This window comes from Pan paniscus, chromosome 14 (assembly GCF_029289425.2).
Source record: "Pan paniscus chromosome 14, NHGRI_mPanPan1-v2.0_pri, whole genome shotgun sequence".
NCBI classification, from domain to species: Eukaryota; Metazoa; Chordata; class Mammalia; order Primates; family Hominidae; genus Pan; species Pan paniscus.
This window is the reverse complement of record NC_073263.2, coordinates 21,091,988-21,109,307: the sequence shown is the minus strand read 5'-3', so window position 1 is coordinate 21,109,307 and position 17,320 is coordinate 21,091,988. Positions and strand designations below refer to the sequence as shown.

The window sequence follows — 17,320 nt, the reverse complement described above, 5'->3', positions numbered from 1 at the left end:
AGAAATATTAAGTTGAATCTTGACAAACTAGCCGGGATTAACAGGCAAAAGTGGTTTGGGCAGGGAGGCATTTGAGGGAATGATAACACAGCAAGAGCAAAGACGTAGAGGCATGAAAATGTATGGTTTGTAAAGGGAATTAGAAGCAGTAGAGTTGATAAAGTAGGAAGCATAAGGTGAGGAGAATGGAGGCTGGGAAGTATGAACTTACCTGTGTGAAGGTTTTATACACCATAAGATAGAGGTAGCTTGTTGATTAACTCAGTGATGAGAGGCCCTGAAGAAGGCCACGTGAAGGGTATTTGGTCAGATGTGCCCATCACTCTGGCAGCAGAGTAAAGGATAGGTTTTATGAGAGAGAAGACCATTCAGATATTCCAGAAAAGAAATAAGAGCCTTGGGCCGGGTGTGGTGGCTCATGCCTGTAATCCTGGCACTTTGGAAGGCCGAGGTGGTGGATCACGAGGTCAGGAGACCGAGACCATCCTGGCTAACATGGTGAAACCCCGTCTCTACTAAAAATACAAAAAATTAGCCAGGCATGGTGGCGGGTACCTGTAGACCCTGCTACTTGGGAGGCTGAGGCAGGAGAATGGCGTGAACCCGGGAGGCAGATCTTGTAGTAAGCCAGGATCGTGCCACTGCACTCCAGCCTGGGTGACAGAGCGAGACTCCGTCTCAAAAAAAAAAAAAAAAGAAAGAAAGAAGAGCCTTGAACTAGTGTAGTGGCAATAAGGATTTTGAAGTAGAAAAGATTTCCAGACACAGGAGATAAAATTGTAGGGCTCAGTGATTGATTAGATTTAAGGAACGAAGAAGAATGCATGAAAATCCAAGTGCCTCCTGCCCTTCAGCCTGGGTGACAGAGTGAGACTCTGTCAAAAAAAAAAAAAAGAGAGAAAAAGAAAAGAAAATCTGGCCAGGCGCGGTGGCTCATGTCTGTATCCCAGCACTTTAGAAGGCCAAGGCGGGCGGATCACGAGGTCAGGAGTTTTTAGACCAGCCTGGCCAACGTGGTGAAACCCCGTCTCTACTAAAAATACAAAAATTAGCCGGGCGAGGTGGCAGGCACCTGTAATCCCAGCTACTTGGGAGGCTGAGTTAGGAGAAGTGCTTGAACCCGGGCAGCAGAGGTTGCAATGAGCCAAGACTGTGCCACTGCACTCCAGCCTGGGCAACGGAGTGAGACTCGTCTCAAAAAAAAAAAAAAATCTAAGTTTCTGAATTAGATTTTTTCTAACCCCACTAATCCCAGTTTACCTGATGGCTACACTGAGTCATTTAAGCTCTCTAGAACAATTTTTTCAACAAAATTTTAAACCATACCTCTTCTTGTATATTTAAAATATCAGTCTCTCAATGTTTTTTAACGTTCCAAAAATATCATAATTTAAAACAAGGAAAGCTATTATCATAATACTGATATTGTCATATTACTGGGATAATTTTTCAAACCGTATTCACAGAGATACTAATATGTCACTCCACTTCACTTTACGATTCCCTAACTTGTTAACTTTTAAGGTTGCTTCTCACCTTACTTTTCTTCAATGGGAATGATTTTATTTAGAATTCTTACTTTAAATTTTTTTAAATTAGTTCTTCTATAAATTATGGGCGCTGTGAAATTTGTCATACCGTCATGCAATTTTTTTAATCCAATTAAATTAACAAAAACTTTAAAAATGAAATTTTTCAAGAGCTTTCTTAGATATTGCAAAGTGTCCCTAAAGGTAAAATTGTAATTATACTAGGCTGGAATTTATGGCAATCATAAGATAATCTCTTAAATTTTGCTAAGTCATAAAATAACAGAAAATGGCTTCTAATAATATTTTCAAAAGCTTGCACTAACGTACTAGCCAAATTAATCATTGATATTCCACAAAAATAGTTTCATATGTAATATTTTGAGCTTATACTTTTGTGTTTCTGGGAGTATAATGTTATAACATGTTTAACTGACGATGTAAGGAGGCAAAGGCTGAAAATACAGGAGTGACAGGGTATCGCTAGAAGAGCAAGGTCCCTGAAGGGAAGGAAGTACAGGAATATAGGTGAGATTCAGAGTGCAGCCATCGACAGGAAAAGGGACTCCCCATCCATTGTGACAGGAAGAAGAGGGTGGGGAAAAGGATGAATGTGGATGCTGTTACAATTTTTAGTGACAATAAGAAAATGAATGAATTTATTAAACAATGATTTCTAGTTTCTGTAGGAAGCAGGGGCAAAGTCATAGGCTGAGGATAAACAGCAAAGAGAGTGAAAATGAAATAGCCTCTATGTAAAATCAAAAAGACACATTTCCAGGCTAGCAGAAGAGTGTCTGTAAGGGTCAAGGACCCAGTTGAAAATGTGCACCATGAATTTGTGCAAATACCACTATGTGCAGTTAGTTATAGTATGGTTTTCTTTAAGCCATACTTGAAGAAGGCCTTTTGCAGCCCATTAGAGCTGAGGTTGTGGGTGAGAAAGTGGAAAGCAATTAACAACGGAGTCTGGAGCTGGGCGCGGCGGCTCACACCTGTAATCCCAGCACTTTGGAAGGCCAAGGCAGGCAGATTGGTAGAGCCCAGGACTTCGACAGCAGCCTGGGCAACATGGCGAAACCTCATCTTTACCAAAGAGATGGGTGGGGTGGTGTGCACCCGTAGTCCCAGTTACTTGGGAGGCTGAGGTGGGGAGGATCACCAGAGCCCAGGGAGGTTGAGGCTGCAGTGAGTTGTGATCACACCACTGCACTCCAGCCTAGGCAACAGAGTGAGACCCTGTCTTTAAAAAAAAAAAAGTGGAGTCTGGGCATGAAAAATGAAAACGAAAAGATAGTTACATATCATCCTCAGTACCATCACAGCGACTGGCAGGTACTTACATGGTGCATGGCGTCTTTCTAAGTATTTTCCATATGTGTCATCTCACCTATCCTTACAAGGTGAGGTAAGTGTCTGCTCTTTATAACTAGAATCTGATGAGGTTGAGGGACTTGATACAGGATCACATACTTTAGAAACTGAAGAGGCGAGATTCAGGTTTCTCATGAAAGGTTTAAGTGATCATGTAGTTTCTGAAAGAGTTCCACAGTTCCCTGGTAGGTGGTGGGTGCATTGAATGGGCTTTCAAGTACCAGACTAGGTTACCAGAAGGACAGTCATATACAGTAGATACTACCACGGATCAAAAGAAACTCATCAGTTAAAGAAAAATTTGTCACTTCTTTTCTGATTTTTTTTTTACTTATACAACTAATCAAAAAGATTTTCCAGCTGAAATATCACTTAACCGTTTAAGTAAAAACCACAGTGTAATTTAATTCTGTCTCCCAGAATTTTGGTGTGCTTTTATTGTTATGAAAGCAGCAGATAATTTAAATTCTGAAAATTGAGTTTTCTGTCAACCTACTACGTATTGTTCTGGGGGAAAGCATTGACTCTTGGGCTACTCAGGCAGCTCCTGATGGCATTTACCCGCCCTGCATCAGTGCCTTCTGATTTTGTTGTGTTTTTCTGGTCTTTTTTACTCTTCTCTCCTACTCTCTTTGGTGATTTTTCTTCTTCTGCATTTCTTTTCTCTTCTTTTAAACTCCATGATTAGCCTTAAAGATAGTGACCAGAAATAATCCCTGAGTTTATTTCTATTCTGACACATTTGACCTCATTTTTTATTCCAATGAATTTTTTAAACTGAAAATAAACCTGTGACTTAAGATATAATGGTTAGAGGGAAGAAAATTGGCCTCAAGTCTTCTTGTCAGGAAAAATTGGGGAGGATATTGATACTGATGTACTTTTTAGGGCTGAGATTGTTAAAAATTCTGAAATACCAATTATTAGTTGAGGATTTCTGAGTTTCATGAAGCGTTTTTATAAATTCAGAGGTGTCTAGAGGCAGTGATGTGCTAGTAAATATGTTTAACAATCATCTGTCTCAGGAAAAACAGCCTTGATTTGTAGTGTTTGCCAATTAGTAGTATAAATAAATAAATACTCTACCATGCCAATGTCAAGCTCCCCTGCATGAAGCAGAGGTGGGAAGACATGCATGATAGACTCACAGCCTGTACGCGCCACTCCAGTACAACACTGCCTAAACAATTCCAATAAGGAAAAACAGATCTCTCCCATTGTTTCCAATTAACCCACTAATTTATAAAGTATGTAATTTGTTCACAATGTGTCTGGCAGCCTTATCTACTATAAATTTTCCAATTCATATATGCATGTTCAGCTCATGTTCCAGACTTTCATGTTATAACAAGATAATATGATTTTAGGCTTAAAGGGAAAAGATTATCATCATAAATGGATTTATATTCATTAAAAGTAGTGTAATTAGGTAAGATGAAAGTAGCTTAATCCAGACAATGTATAGTTTAACAGCAATTAAGTTTATAATATTTCAGCCTCTGGTAGAGGCTCGCATAGAGCCTGAAGAAAAAAGGGAAAGGAACAAGTTAGTAATGGTTTTATACCCTATCTTCTGCTTGCCTAATTCAGTGTACACTCATTTGCAAGTAAAGCATACATTTAACAGTTCTAATAAGAATCAGTTGAATGTCATTACAGTATACAGGGCAGGAAAACTCAATAAAAGGCAAAGTATATCAGTAAAATATTTTGTTGCTCTATCAGTCCAAATTTGAAATACTTCAAATTTTAGATAAAGTTCTGCTTTGACCCAGAAAGAAACATGGCATTGATGAATCCATGTATTCAGTACATTCAGAAAATGTTTTAAGTAACAAACTCTTGCCTACCATGTAGACAGAAGTCTAAGATCAAACTCCTCCTTCATGCTTTTAAGATTTATGGGATAAATGTAGAACTTCAAGCAAGTCATTTTTTAAGTGATGATTTTTCTCCCACTGAACTGGAATGTCCCTCTTCTATCTCCCCATGTATATTTTCATTTGAATTTGACATGACAGATAGTACCGATCTTTTCACATGTGGAAAAGTGAATAAAGGGATCTGCAGCATATTAAAATGCATGGAGATGATAATACTTTTCACATGATTTAGGTTATAAATAAATCAAGTGCAACGTTTCTGGGTTCTTGTTCAAAGAAGATATATTTTCATCTGATATCTTTTCAACGTGTCGCTTTCCTGGGAAGCCATTGATGACAGTTTGATCGAAGTACCATGTTGTTTTTGTAAGAAAGGAATGTTGAGTCATATCGACATGTATTATTGTCAAAAAGATTGTTTTTAGATAGAGCTAAGCTTTTGATGCCAAGCCATTGATTACACTGATTAACTTTGGTATTTGAAAAATATTAGGAAGTAGTAATTATGATTAACATTCTAAAAGCAGTGTCCCACCTCAATTTTCAATTTATCTGATTATTGATAATTTTTCTGTATTGGAAAATAGTTTCCATGGAATTGTTATTTTCTCTGGATGTATCAAAGCAACATTTGACATTTTTTTTAAGTCTTTAGGTTTATCAGAATATAGGTTGCCAGGTATAACTTACACAAACAAGTTGAGTATAGAGAGTTACTGATGGAAGCCAGTGTTGGACTTAATCAGTTTCTCTGCATCCTTCCTCTCCCCACAATCCTTGCACAGCACTAATGCTTCATCCTGCTTACCATCAGGAGGCAGCCACTCAGTAGGTAATAGTGAAGGTACTTTGCAGACCCATTTACAATATTTAAGGTTGAATGCCACTAGTTACCTTACTAATTTTGTATTTTAACATTCAGATTTATGGAAAATTTACAAACAGAGATTCAAGAAATGGAATTCCTTCAGTTTTCTAAAGGTTTGAGTTTCATGAGAAAAGAAGACTTTGCAGAGTGGCTACTTTTTTTCACTAACACTGAAAATAAAGATATTTATTGGAAAAATGTGAGAGAGAAGTTGTCAGCAGGAGAGGTTGGTATACCCTTTTATTATGCATGTGATAAAGATGAAATAATAAGTTAGACATGTTTACATAAAGTAACTTCTGAATTAACCAAGACTGTGCTACCCTCGATGGTATATAAAATCAACTTGAGGAATGTTCTCTACATGCTCTTCTCCTGTAAAGGAAAACTACTGCCTAAGACAGAATCAGTGTAGCAATTACAAGTTTTCCATTTCCAGTAAAGTCAAGAATAAGACAAATATCACCACTGTTATTTAATATCATTCTGGAAATCTTAACCAGTCCAAATTAACAAGATTATTTAAAAGAGTATAAAAATGTGAAAGGGGGTAGTAATTGTCTTTGTTTTTATATGATGCAATTATATGCCTAGAGAACCCAAGAGAATCCAGTAGAAAAACCGTAGAAACAATAAGAATTCAATAAAGTACCTGTCACAATGCTAATATATAAGAAGCAGCAGCTCTCCTATATACAAATTACAAGTAGAAAATGTAATGACATGCATATGTGTGTGTATATATATACGAGATGTATGAAATGATGATTGCCAAGCTATTAATAATTATTCATGTACAGTGGTGAGGTTTCAAGTGATTTTTACTTTCTTTCTTTATACCTTTATGTATTGTTCCAAAAAAATGTTTACAGTGGACATGTATTTTATGTAACTTTTTAAAAAGTTACTTCTATTGTAAGAAAAAAGATAATAAATTGCAGTAGAAGAACCCAGTTATAACTGCAAGATAAATATATAACAATTAGAAATAAATTTAACAAAAAAAAAAGAAGAAAACTTAATAGCCTTGATGGATATAAAAAGAAAACTTATCTAATTATAAGACATCCCCTATTATTAAATAGAAAGTCTTAGAATTATAAATACAGCAATTCTGTCTTCAGTTAGTCTATAAGTGTAATGGTTATATTAGAACGGCCCAAGTTTACTGCAGTTACAAATTAACCCTGAAATCCCCCTGTCTGACACTGAGTTTCTTGCTCAGTCATGCCGCAGTTCCATTGTGGGCTGATAGGAGTCTCTGTCCGCATAGAGGTCTAGACCCATTCAGGGGTCTAGACTCTCTGAGGCTGTGCCATCTTGGAGTTACATCATCTGAAAGAAGTACCATGCTCAGAGGCTGTGGCAGGAAAAGAAGGAGGGGAGTCAAAATCCAGCAACTAAATGTTTTGGCCTGGAAACATCACATGACACTTGGCTATTGGCCAGACTAATCACATAACCCCACCTGAATGCAGGGAGGCAAGGAACTTCAGTCTTTCATACGTGCAGGAATCAGAAAAGATCCAGATACTGGTGAACACTCGTGGGTTTCAATAAAAATACCATTGAATTATTGGGAAGAAACTAGACAAGCTATAAAACTTTATATGATCACGCCTGTAATCCTGGCACTTTGGGAGGCCAAGGCGGGCAGATCATGAGGTCAGGAGATCAAGACCATCCTAGTTAACACGGTGAAACCACGTCTCTACTAAAAATACAAAAAATTAGCCAGGCATGGTGGCAGGCACCTGTAGTCCCAGCTACTCGGGAGGCTGAGGCAGGAGAATAGTGTGAACCCTGGAGGCAGAGCTTTCAGTGAGCTGAGATTGCGCCACTGCACTCCAGCCTGGGTGACAGAGCAAGACTCCGTGTCAAAAAAAAAGAAGACTTTATATGAAAAGAATGTCAACATATTAAAATATATTATCAAACCTTGGTAACTAAAACAGTTTGTTACTGACAATGAATTTGACAGACTCCAGAAATAGACTTAAGCATATGAAAAATTTAGTAATTATGAAATAGTATTTTAAATTAGTTGGGTAAAAGAATTATTAATAAATGGCAGTAGGATAATTCACTGGCCATCTGAGGGAGAAAATGAACATAAATCTTTACACCATTCATTACTCTAAAATAAATTTAGGATGAATCAAAAAATTAAATGTTGAAAAAATGAAACTGAGTAAGTGTAGAAGAAAACATGGAAACAATGTTTCATCTTAGGTTATATACCTTTCTAAGCAAAACCCAAAACCTTTCAAAGAAAACTTGATGAAATACCTAAAAATTAAAATTCTGTTGCCTCACCTCATCCCCTGCAAAAATTATAATCAGAGTCAAAATAAAAAGTTAACATGAGGAAGGGGGAGATATTGATATGTAAAGACCAGTTTTCTTAATTTATAATGGGATCTTTAAAAATCAGTAGGGATTGGCCGGGCGTGGTGGCTCATTCCTGTAATCCCAGCACTTTGGGAGGCCAAGGTGGGTGGCTCTCTCGAGGTCAGGAGTTCAAGACTAGCCAGGCCAACATGGTGAAACTCCATCTCTACCAAAAAATACAAAAAAAAGTAGCCGGGCATGGTGCCACACACCTGTAGTCCCAGCTACTCAGGAGGCTGAGGCGGGAGAATTGGATGAACCTGGGAGACAAAGGTTGCAGTGAGCCAAGGTCACACCTGGGCAACAGTGAGACTCTGTCTCAAAAAAAAAACAAAAAAAAAATCAGTAGGTATCAAGAACTTTAAATGGTCTGAGATTTTTTTTCCCCTATTTAATATATCATGAGAACTTGAAAATCAACATGTGAATAACTGTAAAGTGTCTGAAATTTTATCCCTTTGCAGGTTAGCCTGCACAGTTTCATGGATGCTTGCAGAAGACACAAGACTATTGAGTCAGACACAAAGAATTTTATTATCGTAATGTAGCAACAACATGAGTAACATATTTGTGTCAGTTCCCCCTTGCCTCCCAAGCCCCATGGGCATGATGCTGAGAGGCCCAGGTAGATGCTGCCCACACAGCAGATTCACATCACAGCTGAGGACCCTCATCTTAGTGATCTGAATGTTTTGTAATGGGCAAGTAAACAAGCCTTCCTGAGCTTTGCTGCAGTGGGAGGCATTGTGTATTCATGATACTGGACAGTAAGCAAAGCTGTCCTGTGCTCCTGAGGAACAGTGCTGTCCGCTATACAAACAATTCTCCTGCCTCAGCCTCCTGAGTAGCTGGGATTACAGGCGCATACCACCATGCCTCGCAATTTTTGTATGTTTAGTAGAGATGGGTTTCACTGTGTTGGCCAGGCTGGTCCCGAACTCTCGGCCTCCCAAAGTGCTGGGATTACAGGTGTGAAATCCTCGAAGATATAATCTGGAACAAAAATGCAGTCGGTGCCTCTGATAGATGTACAGAAACGTGAGACCCAGCTGGGCACGGTGGCTCAAACTTGTAATCCCAGCACTTTGGGAGGCCGAGGCGGGCAGATCATGAGGTCAGAAGATTGAGAACATCTTGGCTAACATAGTGAAACCCCATCTCTACTAAAAATACAAAAAATTAGCCAGGCGTGGTGGCGGGTGCCTGTAGTCGCGGCTACTCGGGAGGCAGAGGCAGGAGAATTGGTGTGAACCCAGGAGGTGAAGTTTGCAGGGAGCCGAGATTGTGCTACTGCACTCCAGCCTGGGTGACAGAGCGAGACTCCATCTCAAAAAAAAAAAGAAATGTGAGACCCATGGAGAACGGTCTCGCACAGTAAGTTACCTAACAACCCATTAGAAATCTGGGCAAAGGACATCAACAGGACACAAGAAGAGAAATCCACAAATGACTAATAAGCATGTGAAAAATGTTTAACTTCATTCACAATTGAAGACATGCAAATTCAGGCCGGGCCTATGGCTCCCACCTGTAATTCCAGCACTTTGGGAGGCCGAGGCAGGTGGATCACCTGAGGCCGGGAGTTTGAGACCAGCCTGGTCAACATGGTGAAACCCCGTCTCTTCTAAAAATACAAAAATTAGCGGGGCGTGGTGGCGCATGCCTGTAATCGCAGCTTTTCAGGAGGCTGAGGCAGAAGAATCGCTTGAATGAGGGAGGCGGAGGTTCTCGTGAGCCAAGATCACACCACTGCACTCCAGACTGGGCAACACAGCAAGACTCCGTAAGACATGCAAATTCAAACATTAATAAAATACCATTTTTCATCTATCAGAAAAGCAGACATCAAAAAAGTTGCACCCAGTGCCTACTTCGAGGTCATGATAGAAGCAGCCACTCTTTTATTTGTGCTGATAAATACACTGGGTTTTTTTTTCCTTTTTTTCCTCTCTGCCTATCATCTTGTAAATATACTGTTAAGAGAATAAAGCAAGGTACAGAAATATGTGAAGAGATTGTTCCCATTGTGTAAAACAAGGAGACGTGTGTGTACATGTATACACTTTAATAAGAATAGAATATTAGCCAGGCGCGGTGGCTCATGCCTGTAATCCCAGCACTTTGGGAGGCTGAGGCGGGTGAATCACCTGAGGTCAGGAGTTTGAGACCAGCCTGACCAATATGGTGAAACCCCATCTCTACTGAAAATACAAAAATTAGCCGGACGTGGTGGTGGGTGCCTGCAGTCCTAGCTACTCGGGCGGCTGAGACAGGAGAATTGCTTGAACCTGGGAAGCAGAGGTTGCAGTGAGCCAAGATTGCGCCATTGCGCTTCAGCCTGGGTGACAGAGCGAGACTGTCTCAAAAAAAAAAAAAAAAAAAAAAAGAATAGAATATTTCTGGATGGAGACACAAGGAATTGGTAATGTCTGGGGAATGGAACTGGGAATCAGAGTGGAAGAACTCTTCATCATTTATCCTTCATGTTGTTTGAATTTTTAACCATGTGCACATATTACTTTTTCAAAAACTTTGTTGAAATATTTAAAAATAAAAATTTCATGAAGTCACAAAAGCTGGAAACCAGTGAACCTGGAGTAAGACCACACATTACAGAGGGCATGATCCTCAGCATCCTACAAAGAGAAACTTTTTTTTTCAGGCAGGGAAGAATTTACTTTCAAATTAAGAATTTTTAGCTGGACACAATGGCTGACACTTGTAATCCCTGCACTTTCTGAGGCTAAGGTGGGAGGATCACTTGAGCCCAGGAGTTTGAAACCAGCCTGAGAAACATAGCGAGATCTCGTCTCTACTAAAAATAGAAATAAAAACATTAGTTGGGTGTGGTGCTGTGTGTCTGTAGTCCCAGCTACTTGGGAGACTGAGGCAGGAGGATAGCTTGAACCCAGAACTTCAAGGCTGCAGTGAGCTGTGATCTGGACTCCAGCCTGGGTCACAGAGTGAAACACTATCTCAAAAACAAAATAAAAACTAAGAGAATTTTCATACTTTGTTTACTTTTGTTTTGTTTATTTGTTTTTGAGACAGGGTCTTGCTCTGTTGCCCAGGCTGAAGTGCAGTGGTGCAGTTAGCTCACTATAACCTCAAACTCCTGTGCTCAAGGGATCCTTCTGCCTAAGCCTCCTCAGTCGCTGGGACCACAGGCACATGCCACCGTGCCTGGCTAATTTTTGTATTTTTTGTAGAGATGGGGGTTTCACCATGTTGCCCAGTCTGGTCTCCAACTCCTGAGCTCAAGCAGTCCGGCCACCTCAACCTTCCAAAGTGCTGTGATTGCAGTCAGGAACCACCGTACCCAGCTTTTATTGTTTTAATGGAAAAAACTGAGTTTTCTTTTAACTTTTTTGTTTATTTGTTTGTTTGTTTTTAGACAGAGTCTCACTCCATCACCCAGGCTGGAGTGCAGTGGCGCGATCTTGGCTCACTGTAGCCTCCGCCTCACGGGTTTAAACAATTCTCCTGCCTCAGCCTTCCAAATAGCTGGGACTACAGGTGTGCACCACCACACCCAGCTAATTTTTTTTTTTTTTTTTCTTTTTCACCATGTTGACCAGACTGGTCTTGAACTGCTGACCTCAGGTGATGTGCCTGCCTTGGCCTCCCAAAGTGCTAGGATTAGGCATGAGCCACAGCACCCAGCCCGTTTGTTTGTTTGTTTGTTATGTATTTTGTGAGACAGAGTCTCGCTCTGTCGCCCAGGCTGGAGTGCTGTGGCGTGATCTCGGCTCACTGCAAGCTCTGCCTCCTGGGTTCACACCATTCTCCTGCCTCAGCCTCCCAAGTAGCTGGGACTACAGGCGCCTGCCACCACGCCCGGCTAATTTTTTTGTTTTTGTGTTTTTAGTAGAGAAGGGATTTTATGGTGTTAGCTAGGATGGTCTCCATCTCCTGACCTCGTGATCCGCCCGCCTCCGCCTCCCAAAGTGCTGGGCTTACAGGCGTGAGTCACCGCGCCCACGCCGTTTGTTTTATTTGTAAGTGCTCAGATTTTGAAGTCAGATGGACCAAGGTTCAGATCCTGATTGTTCCAGTTAGTAGACTTTGGGCAAACTACATAACCCCTGAAGCGTTACTTACCTAAGACTTAGAGAGGCTAAGGTCATACACGTTATAAAAGGGCAGAACCGGAATTTCAGCGTTAAGTCCATCTAACTCCAAAACTCTGTGCTCTTACTCAGTGCTATGTCCACTAATAAAACTTAGCAGAAGTGGACCACTGAACAGAGTATGTTAGTCTCTTCAAGCTGCCACCTCAAAACACCACAGGCTGGGCAGCTTAAACAATAAATTTATTTCTCACAGTTCTGGAGGCCAGGAGTCCAAGATCAAGGCACCAGCAGGGCCAGTTTCTGGTGAGGCCTCTTGCCCAGCCTGCACACAGCACCTTCTCACTGTGCCCTTTGTGTGGCCATTTCTGTGTGCACACAGAGAGAAAGGGACAGAGAAAGCCCTGTTGTCTCTTCCTCTTAGAATGATACTAGTCTCTACGGTAGAAAAGAAAGTTCATAGTTAACATTTATAAGATTATTTAATGTACTTACAAAAGTGTAATAAAAACTCTTACTTTATTAGAGCATTAGTTTGGATGAATTCAAGTCATTTTGCCATTTTACAACCCACTTGGAAGACTTTGCTATTGCCATGCAGATGTTCAGTTTAGCTCATCGTCCTGTCAGACTAGGTAAGTTATATGAAAAACCATTTAATTTTTATCATCTATAAACAGTTTTACTATATTCTCCAACTAAATGCTACCAATCAAGGAACAAATTATAAGTAAAAATAGTTGATTGACCTTTTAATTCAGTGTGGTTATTCTAGATTTAGAATATCAGTACTCCAGTTTAATGGTTACTTTCTATACTTTTATTTTCTCATTCTCCTAAAAAGAAGGAAGAAGGCCGGGCATGGTGGCTCATGCCTGTAATCCCAGCACTTTGGGAGGCCAAGGTGGGCGGATGACAAAGTCAGGAGTTCAAGACCAGCCTGGCCAACATGGTGAAACCCCGTCTCCACTAAAAATACAAAAACTAGCCGGGTGTGGTGGCAGGCGCCTGTAATCCCAGCTATTCAGGAGGCCGAGGCAGGAGAATCGCTTGAACCCGGGAGACGGAGGTTGTAGTGAGTCAAGATCGTGCCATTGCACTCCAGCCTGGGCGACGAGCAAGATTCATCTCAAATATATGTTTAGAGCATTGATTAAATTACAATAGCTCATTTGTCTTGCAGTGACTCTCATGACATTCGTCAGCTTATGGTTTGAATATTTTCTTCATGGGTATTTTTGTTTTTGTTTTACTTCCCAAATAATAAAAATTTGGATTTGCTTTTACTTCTCAAATAATGAAAATTTAGATTAATTTCACTTATACTATTTCACGTAGTTGATAAGTTGTTTTATGTTTGTTTGTTTTTTAGCTGAGTTTAAGAGAGCTGTGAAAGTAGCAACAGGACAAGAACTCTCAAACAATATTTTGGACACTGTCTTCAAGATCTTTGATTTGGATGGTGATGAATGTCTTAGTCATGAAGAGTTTCTTGGGGTGTTAAAAAACAGAATGCATCGAGGTTTATGGGTAACAGATTTTTTTATATAATACATGTTTACATTGTCATTAACTGAATGATATTAAACCTAGAATTTGGGCAATTGTACAGTCTTTAAATGGAGTTTTCATCACTTATAAAAAGACTATAAGCTGTAATTGAAATACAGAAATATGTTTTATATATGAGATTAAACATCTTTGCTTTTTAAAAAATAATCTGAATCTAATAAGAAATCACTATTTAAAGTGACTGTGAGCTACGATCGCACCACTGCACTCTAGCCTGTGCAACAGAGCAAGCCCTTGTCTCCAAAAAAAAATAATTTTTTAAAAAAGAAATTACTATTCAGAAATGTAGCCTAGCTGGACATGGTGGCTCACATCTGTAATCCCAGCACATTGTGGGAGGCTGAGCCGGGTGGATCACTTGAGGCCAGGAGTTCGAGACCAGCTTGGATAACATCATGAGACTCTGTTTCTACAAAAAAAGGGGAAAAAAATCATAGCCTAGGATTTGACTAACTACATGTAATTAGATATATGTAAATTCAAATCCCACCTCTACTGTTTATTAACTGCTTAATCTTGCAAAGCCACTTAATTTTTTTTAGTCTCAGATTCTTTACCCATACCATGAGGAAACTTATCTACCAGAAAGCATTATTGTGAGAATTTAATGTAAAATACTTAGTATAGTGGCTGAGATTATGAAGTAAATTTCACTATTAGCATTATTTACTCAAAGTCACATATGAGTCTATACTTGTGGGACAAATCAAATTCAGATTTTTGTTCAGATTAGAATGTGCTAGAAGCACTCTCAGAAAAGAAGTCTGCCAGGGGAAGACTAGGGTCCAAAGAGAATCTACATGGTTGGTAGGTAGGCAAGAAAAAAGGAAGGAGAGAGAGAGAGAATATGGTACTATTCATGAAAATAAAGCTATTTACAACTTAGAAAAGCAATTCCATTTCCTGCAACAAACATAACTTAGGGAAAAATATTATTTTCATTAGCAAACATATTAATATTTTATGAGCTTTGCAGTTATCCAACACCCATAAATATATTCCGGGAAATTAAGCCAGTCTTTTCAGTTCACAATTGAGTGTACCTGGGAGTCTCTTTGCCCTTTCTCAGAAGACATTAAAAAGAAAAGCTGTAAATCAGTCATAAGAAAAAGAACATATATAATCTGGAGTAGAATTTTGCTTCCACTTGGCTAATTTTCATTAGTGCTATGCTCCTGTGGTCCCCCGGATCCAAATATTTCCTAACCTTTACCTTTTCATTTTGTTGAGAGTAGTAGTAATCCACATGTATTTTTAGCTAACAAAACACTTCCATGAATTAGATTATTTCTTGAAGCTTTTCATCAAATATTTTGTGACCTTTTTGTTTTTTAATTTTAGCCAATGTTAAATCAAAGCTTTAGGGTTATAATTTTATTCTACATAGCTAAATAAAGTTCACCAGAAAAAATGGGAAAGATTATAAAACATTATAAAAGGAAAACATTATAAAGTAATTAAATTTTAAAGCCAGTATGTGAAAGAAGAGATGGCCCAAAGTCTTCATTACCCTCTTAGAGAAGAAACTCCATTAATGTGTGCTCAGTCTGGTTCCACTCCCTAGTAACCTTAAGCGTAGTTACATTCACTTTTTGTCTTTTACCCTCGTTTTCAGTTCTGTTGTGATCATCTTTTACAACATAATTCACCCTCAACTATTTTTGGAGGAGTGTGGGAAGGAAATAAACAGTAACGTAAAGTACATATGAAATCATGTTTAACCTTGAAGGACAGTGACCCCTTGATTTTTACTTTTGGTTAACAGGTACCACAACATCAGAGTATACAAGAATACTGGAAGTGTGTGAAGAAAGAAAGCATTAAAGGAGTAAAAGAAGTCTGGAAACAAGCTGGAAAAGGTCTTTTTTAATAAAAGATATAATAGTATGGCAATTATATTGTTCCAAATGTCAAAATTTGTGATTTTTTAGAAGTACTTGCTATTTATCTTCTTAAGTCTTCATTGATATTCTGTGTGATATAAGCATGTCTTGTACTTGCTTTCTGATTCATAATTTTATTAAAGAACTTAGTAGAAAGAAAAGTAAGTATAAAAATAGATATTGGATTCTGTCAGAAGGCCTAGATTTGAAATAATGTTTTGTACTTCGGTAAGATGGAAAACTTAGTGATTCACTGATTTCTTAGACACTCTAATATGATATGCTTTCTGGAAGGATAAAACAAGTACATATGGGAAAAAGTACTTGAGACCAAGGCCAGCATCAATTCCAGACATCCTCATGTTCCTAATAGGCTAAATGAAGTTAAAAACTTATTTCAGATTTTTCTCATCTGTACCTATTGTATATTTTATGTCAGTAGCTTAGCTGTTTATTGTCTTTAACATGTAAACTTCAGTGTTCTATCTGGAAGCAGAATAAAATATTTACATAGATACAAAAAATACTGAGGTGCTTTTTATTTTACATGTGTTTTTAAAACTACTTTTAAAAAAATTGTAAATACTCTCATCCCTTGCCAGCCTCATTAGTTCTTAAAACCTGGTGTAGTTGGGAGAAATTTTGATCCCAAGGTCAGGGTCTCATGGGATATATTAGGTTGTGGGAAACAAATGTTGCCAGAAGGTAATTGGCATTAAACTAAATATCAAATGGCATTTTTTAAAACATGGTAAATAAAAATTATAAAAAACGTGTGTCTCAGACACACAATTTAGAAAATTGCAAATATATAAAACCAGTTCCATTCTCTAGAGAACTGGCTGATTCCAAGGCTGTGACAGGGAAAGTCCAAGATAAGCCTAGAATATATTGTGCCTAAAAGTAAAGAAGGGCTCACAAAATGGTGAGGAGTCAGAAGGACAAAGCCAGCTTGAAGGGGCTGCCCCTGTCAAATCTGGTTCAGTTTGAGGGTCAGAATAATTAATGTCAGTAATAGATTATAGCCTATTGAATGAAATAAGAATTCATGAGTTTACACCAAAAATTAATGAGGCCAGAGAAACCTCTCCCTTATTGTTGAAGGATAATGCCTTGAAATATGTTAATCCACTAAATTGAAAAACTCTCCCTCACAGTTTAATGATTGAAATCGACAAGAGGCAAAAGCTTTTGTCCATTTATTACAAAAAATATTTTGCTCCTGATTCAAAAACAAATTTGCTCTAATGAATTGTTTTATAAATAATTGCTTATAAAATAATTTTTTCTCTCTCATAAAACCAAAAGATAGGCAATGCAAGAAAGTATAAGTATGAATGAATGAATCCTCCACCATTTTCTCTGTCAACCACAAAAATGCTGACTCCTCACCTGTCTTTCCAGATGCCCTTATGGGTCAAGATTAGGGGCACAAAAATCCAAAAATTAAGATGGTTTCTCTTGCCTTCACAGGCTTCACTTTTTCAGCCTCACCTGGCACTGATTTGTCTGCCCCACTTTCCACAGCATTCCATGAATACTGTTTTGTGCTCCAGCGACATAAAGCTCCTGGCCTTTCCTCATGTACACCATGTGCGTTTCACATACCCCTACCCCTAAGCTTGTACACATGCCATTTCCTTCTGACAGCGATGCCTTTCCCTCGCTTTTTTTTTTTTTTTTTTTGAGACGGAGTCTCACTCTGTTGCCCAGGCTGGAATGCAGTGGCACGATCTCGGCTCACTGCAAG

The 17,320-nt window shown here is 38.8% G+C and overlaps 1 protein-coding gene across 2 annotated transcripts in view; it reads left to right on the top strand.

Moving 5' to 3' along the window:
• Positions 1–16,094, top strand: part of MICU2 (mitochondrial calcium uptake 2) — a 115,663-nt gene extending 99,569 nt beyond the window's left edge. For both annotated transcript variants that reach the window (XM_003833031.5, XM_034936443.3), the window contains 4 exons: positions 5,709–5,880; positions 12,642–12,750; positions 13,488–13,645; positions 15,453–16,094. In XM_003833031.5, coding sequence (XP_003833079.1) covers positions 5,709–5,880; positions 12,642–12,750; positions 13,488–13,645; positions 15,453–15,557 — 544 coding nt within the window. In that variant the 3' untranslated portion in view covers positions 15,558–16,094. The remainder of the gene's footprint in view (positions 1–5,708; positions 5,881–12,641; positions 12,751–13,487; positions 13,646–15,452) is intronic.
• Positions 16,095–17,320: the final 1,226 nt, after the last annotated feature.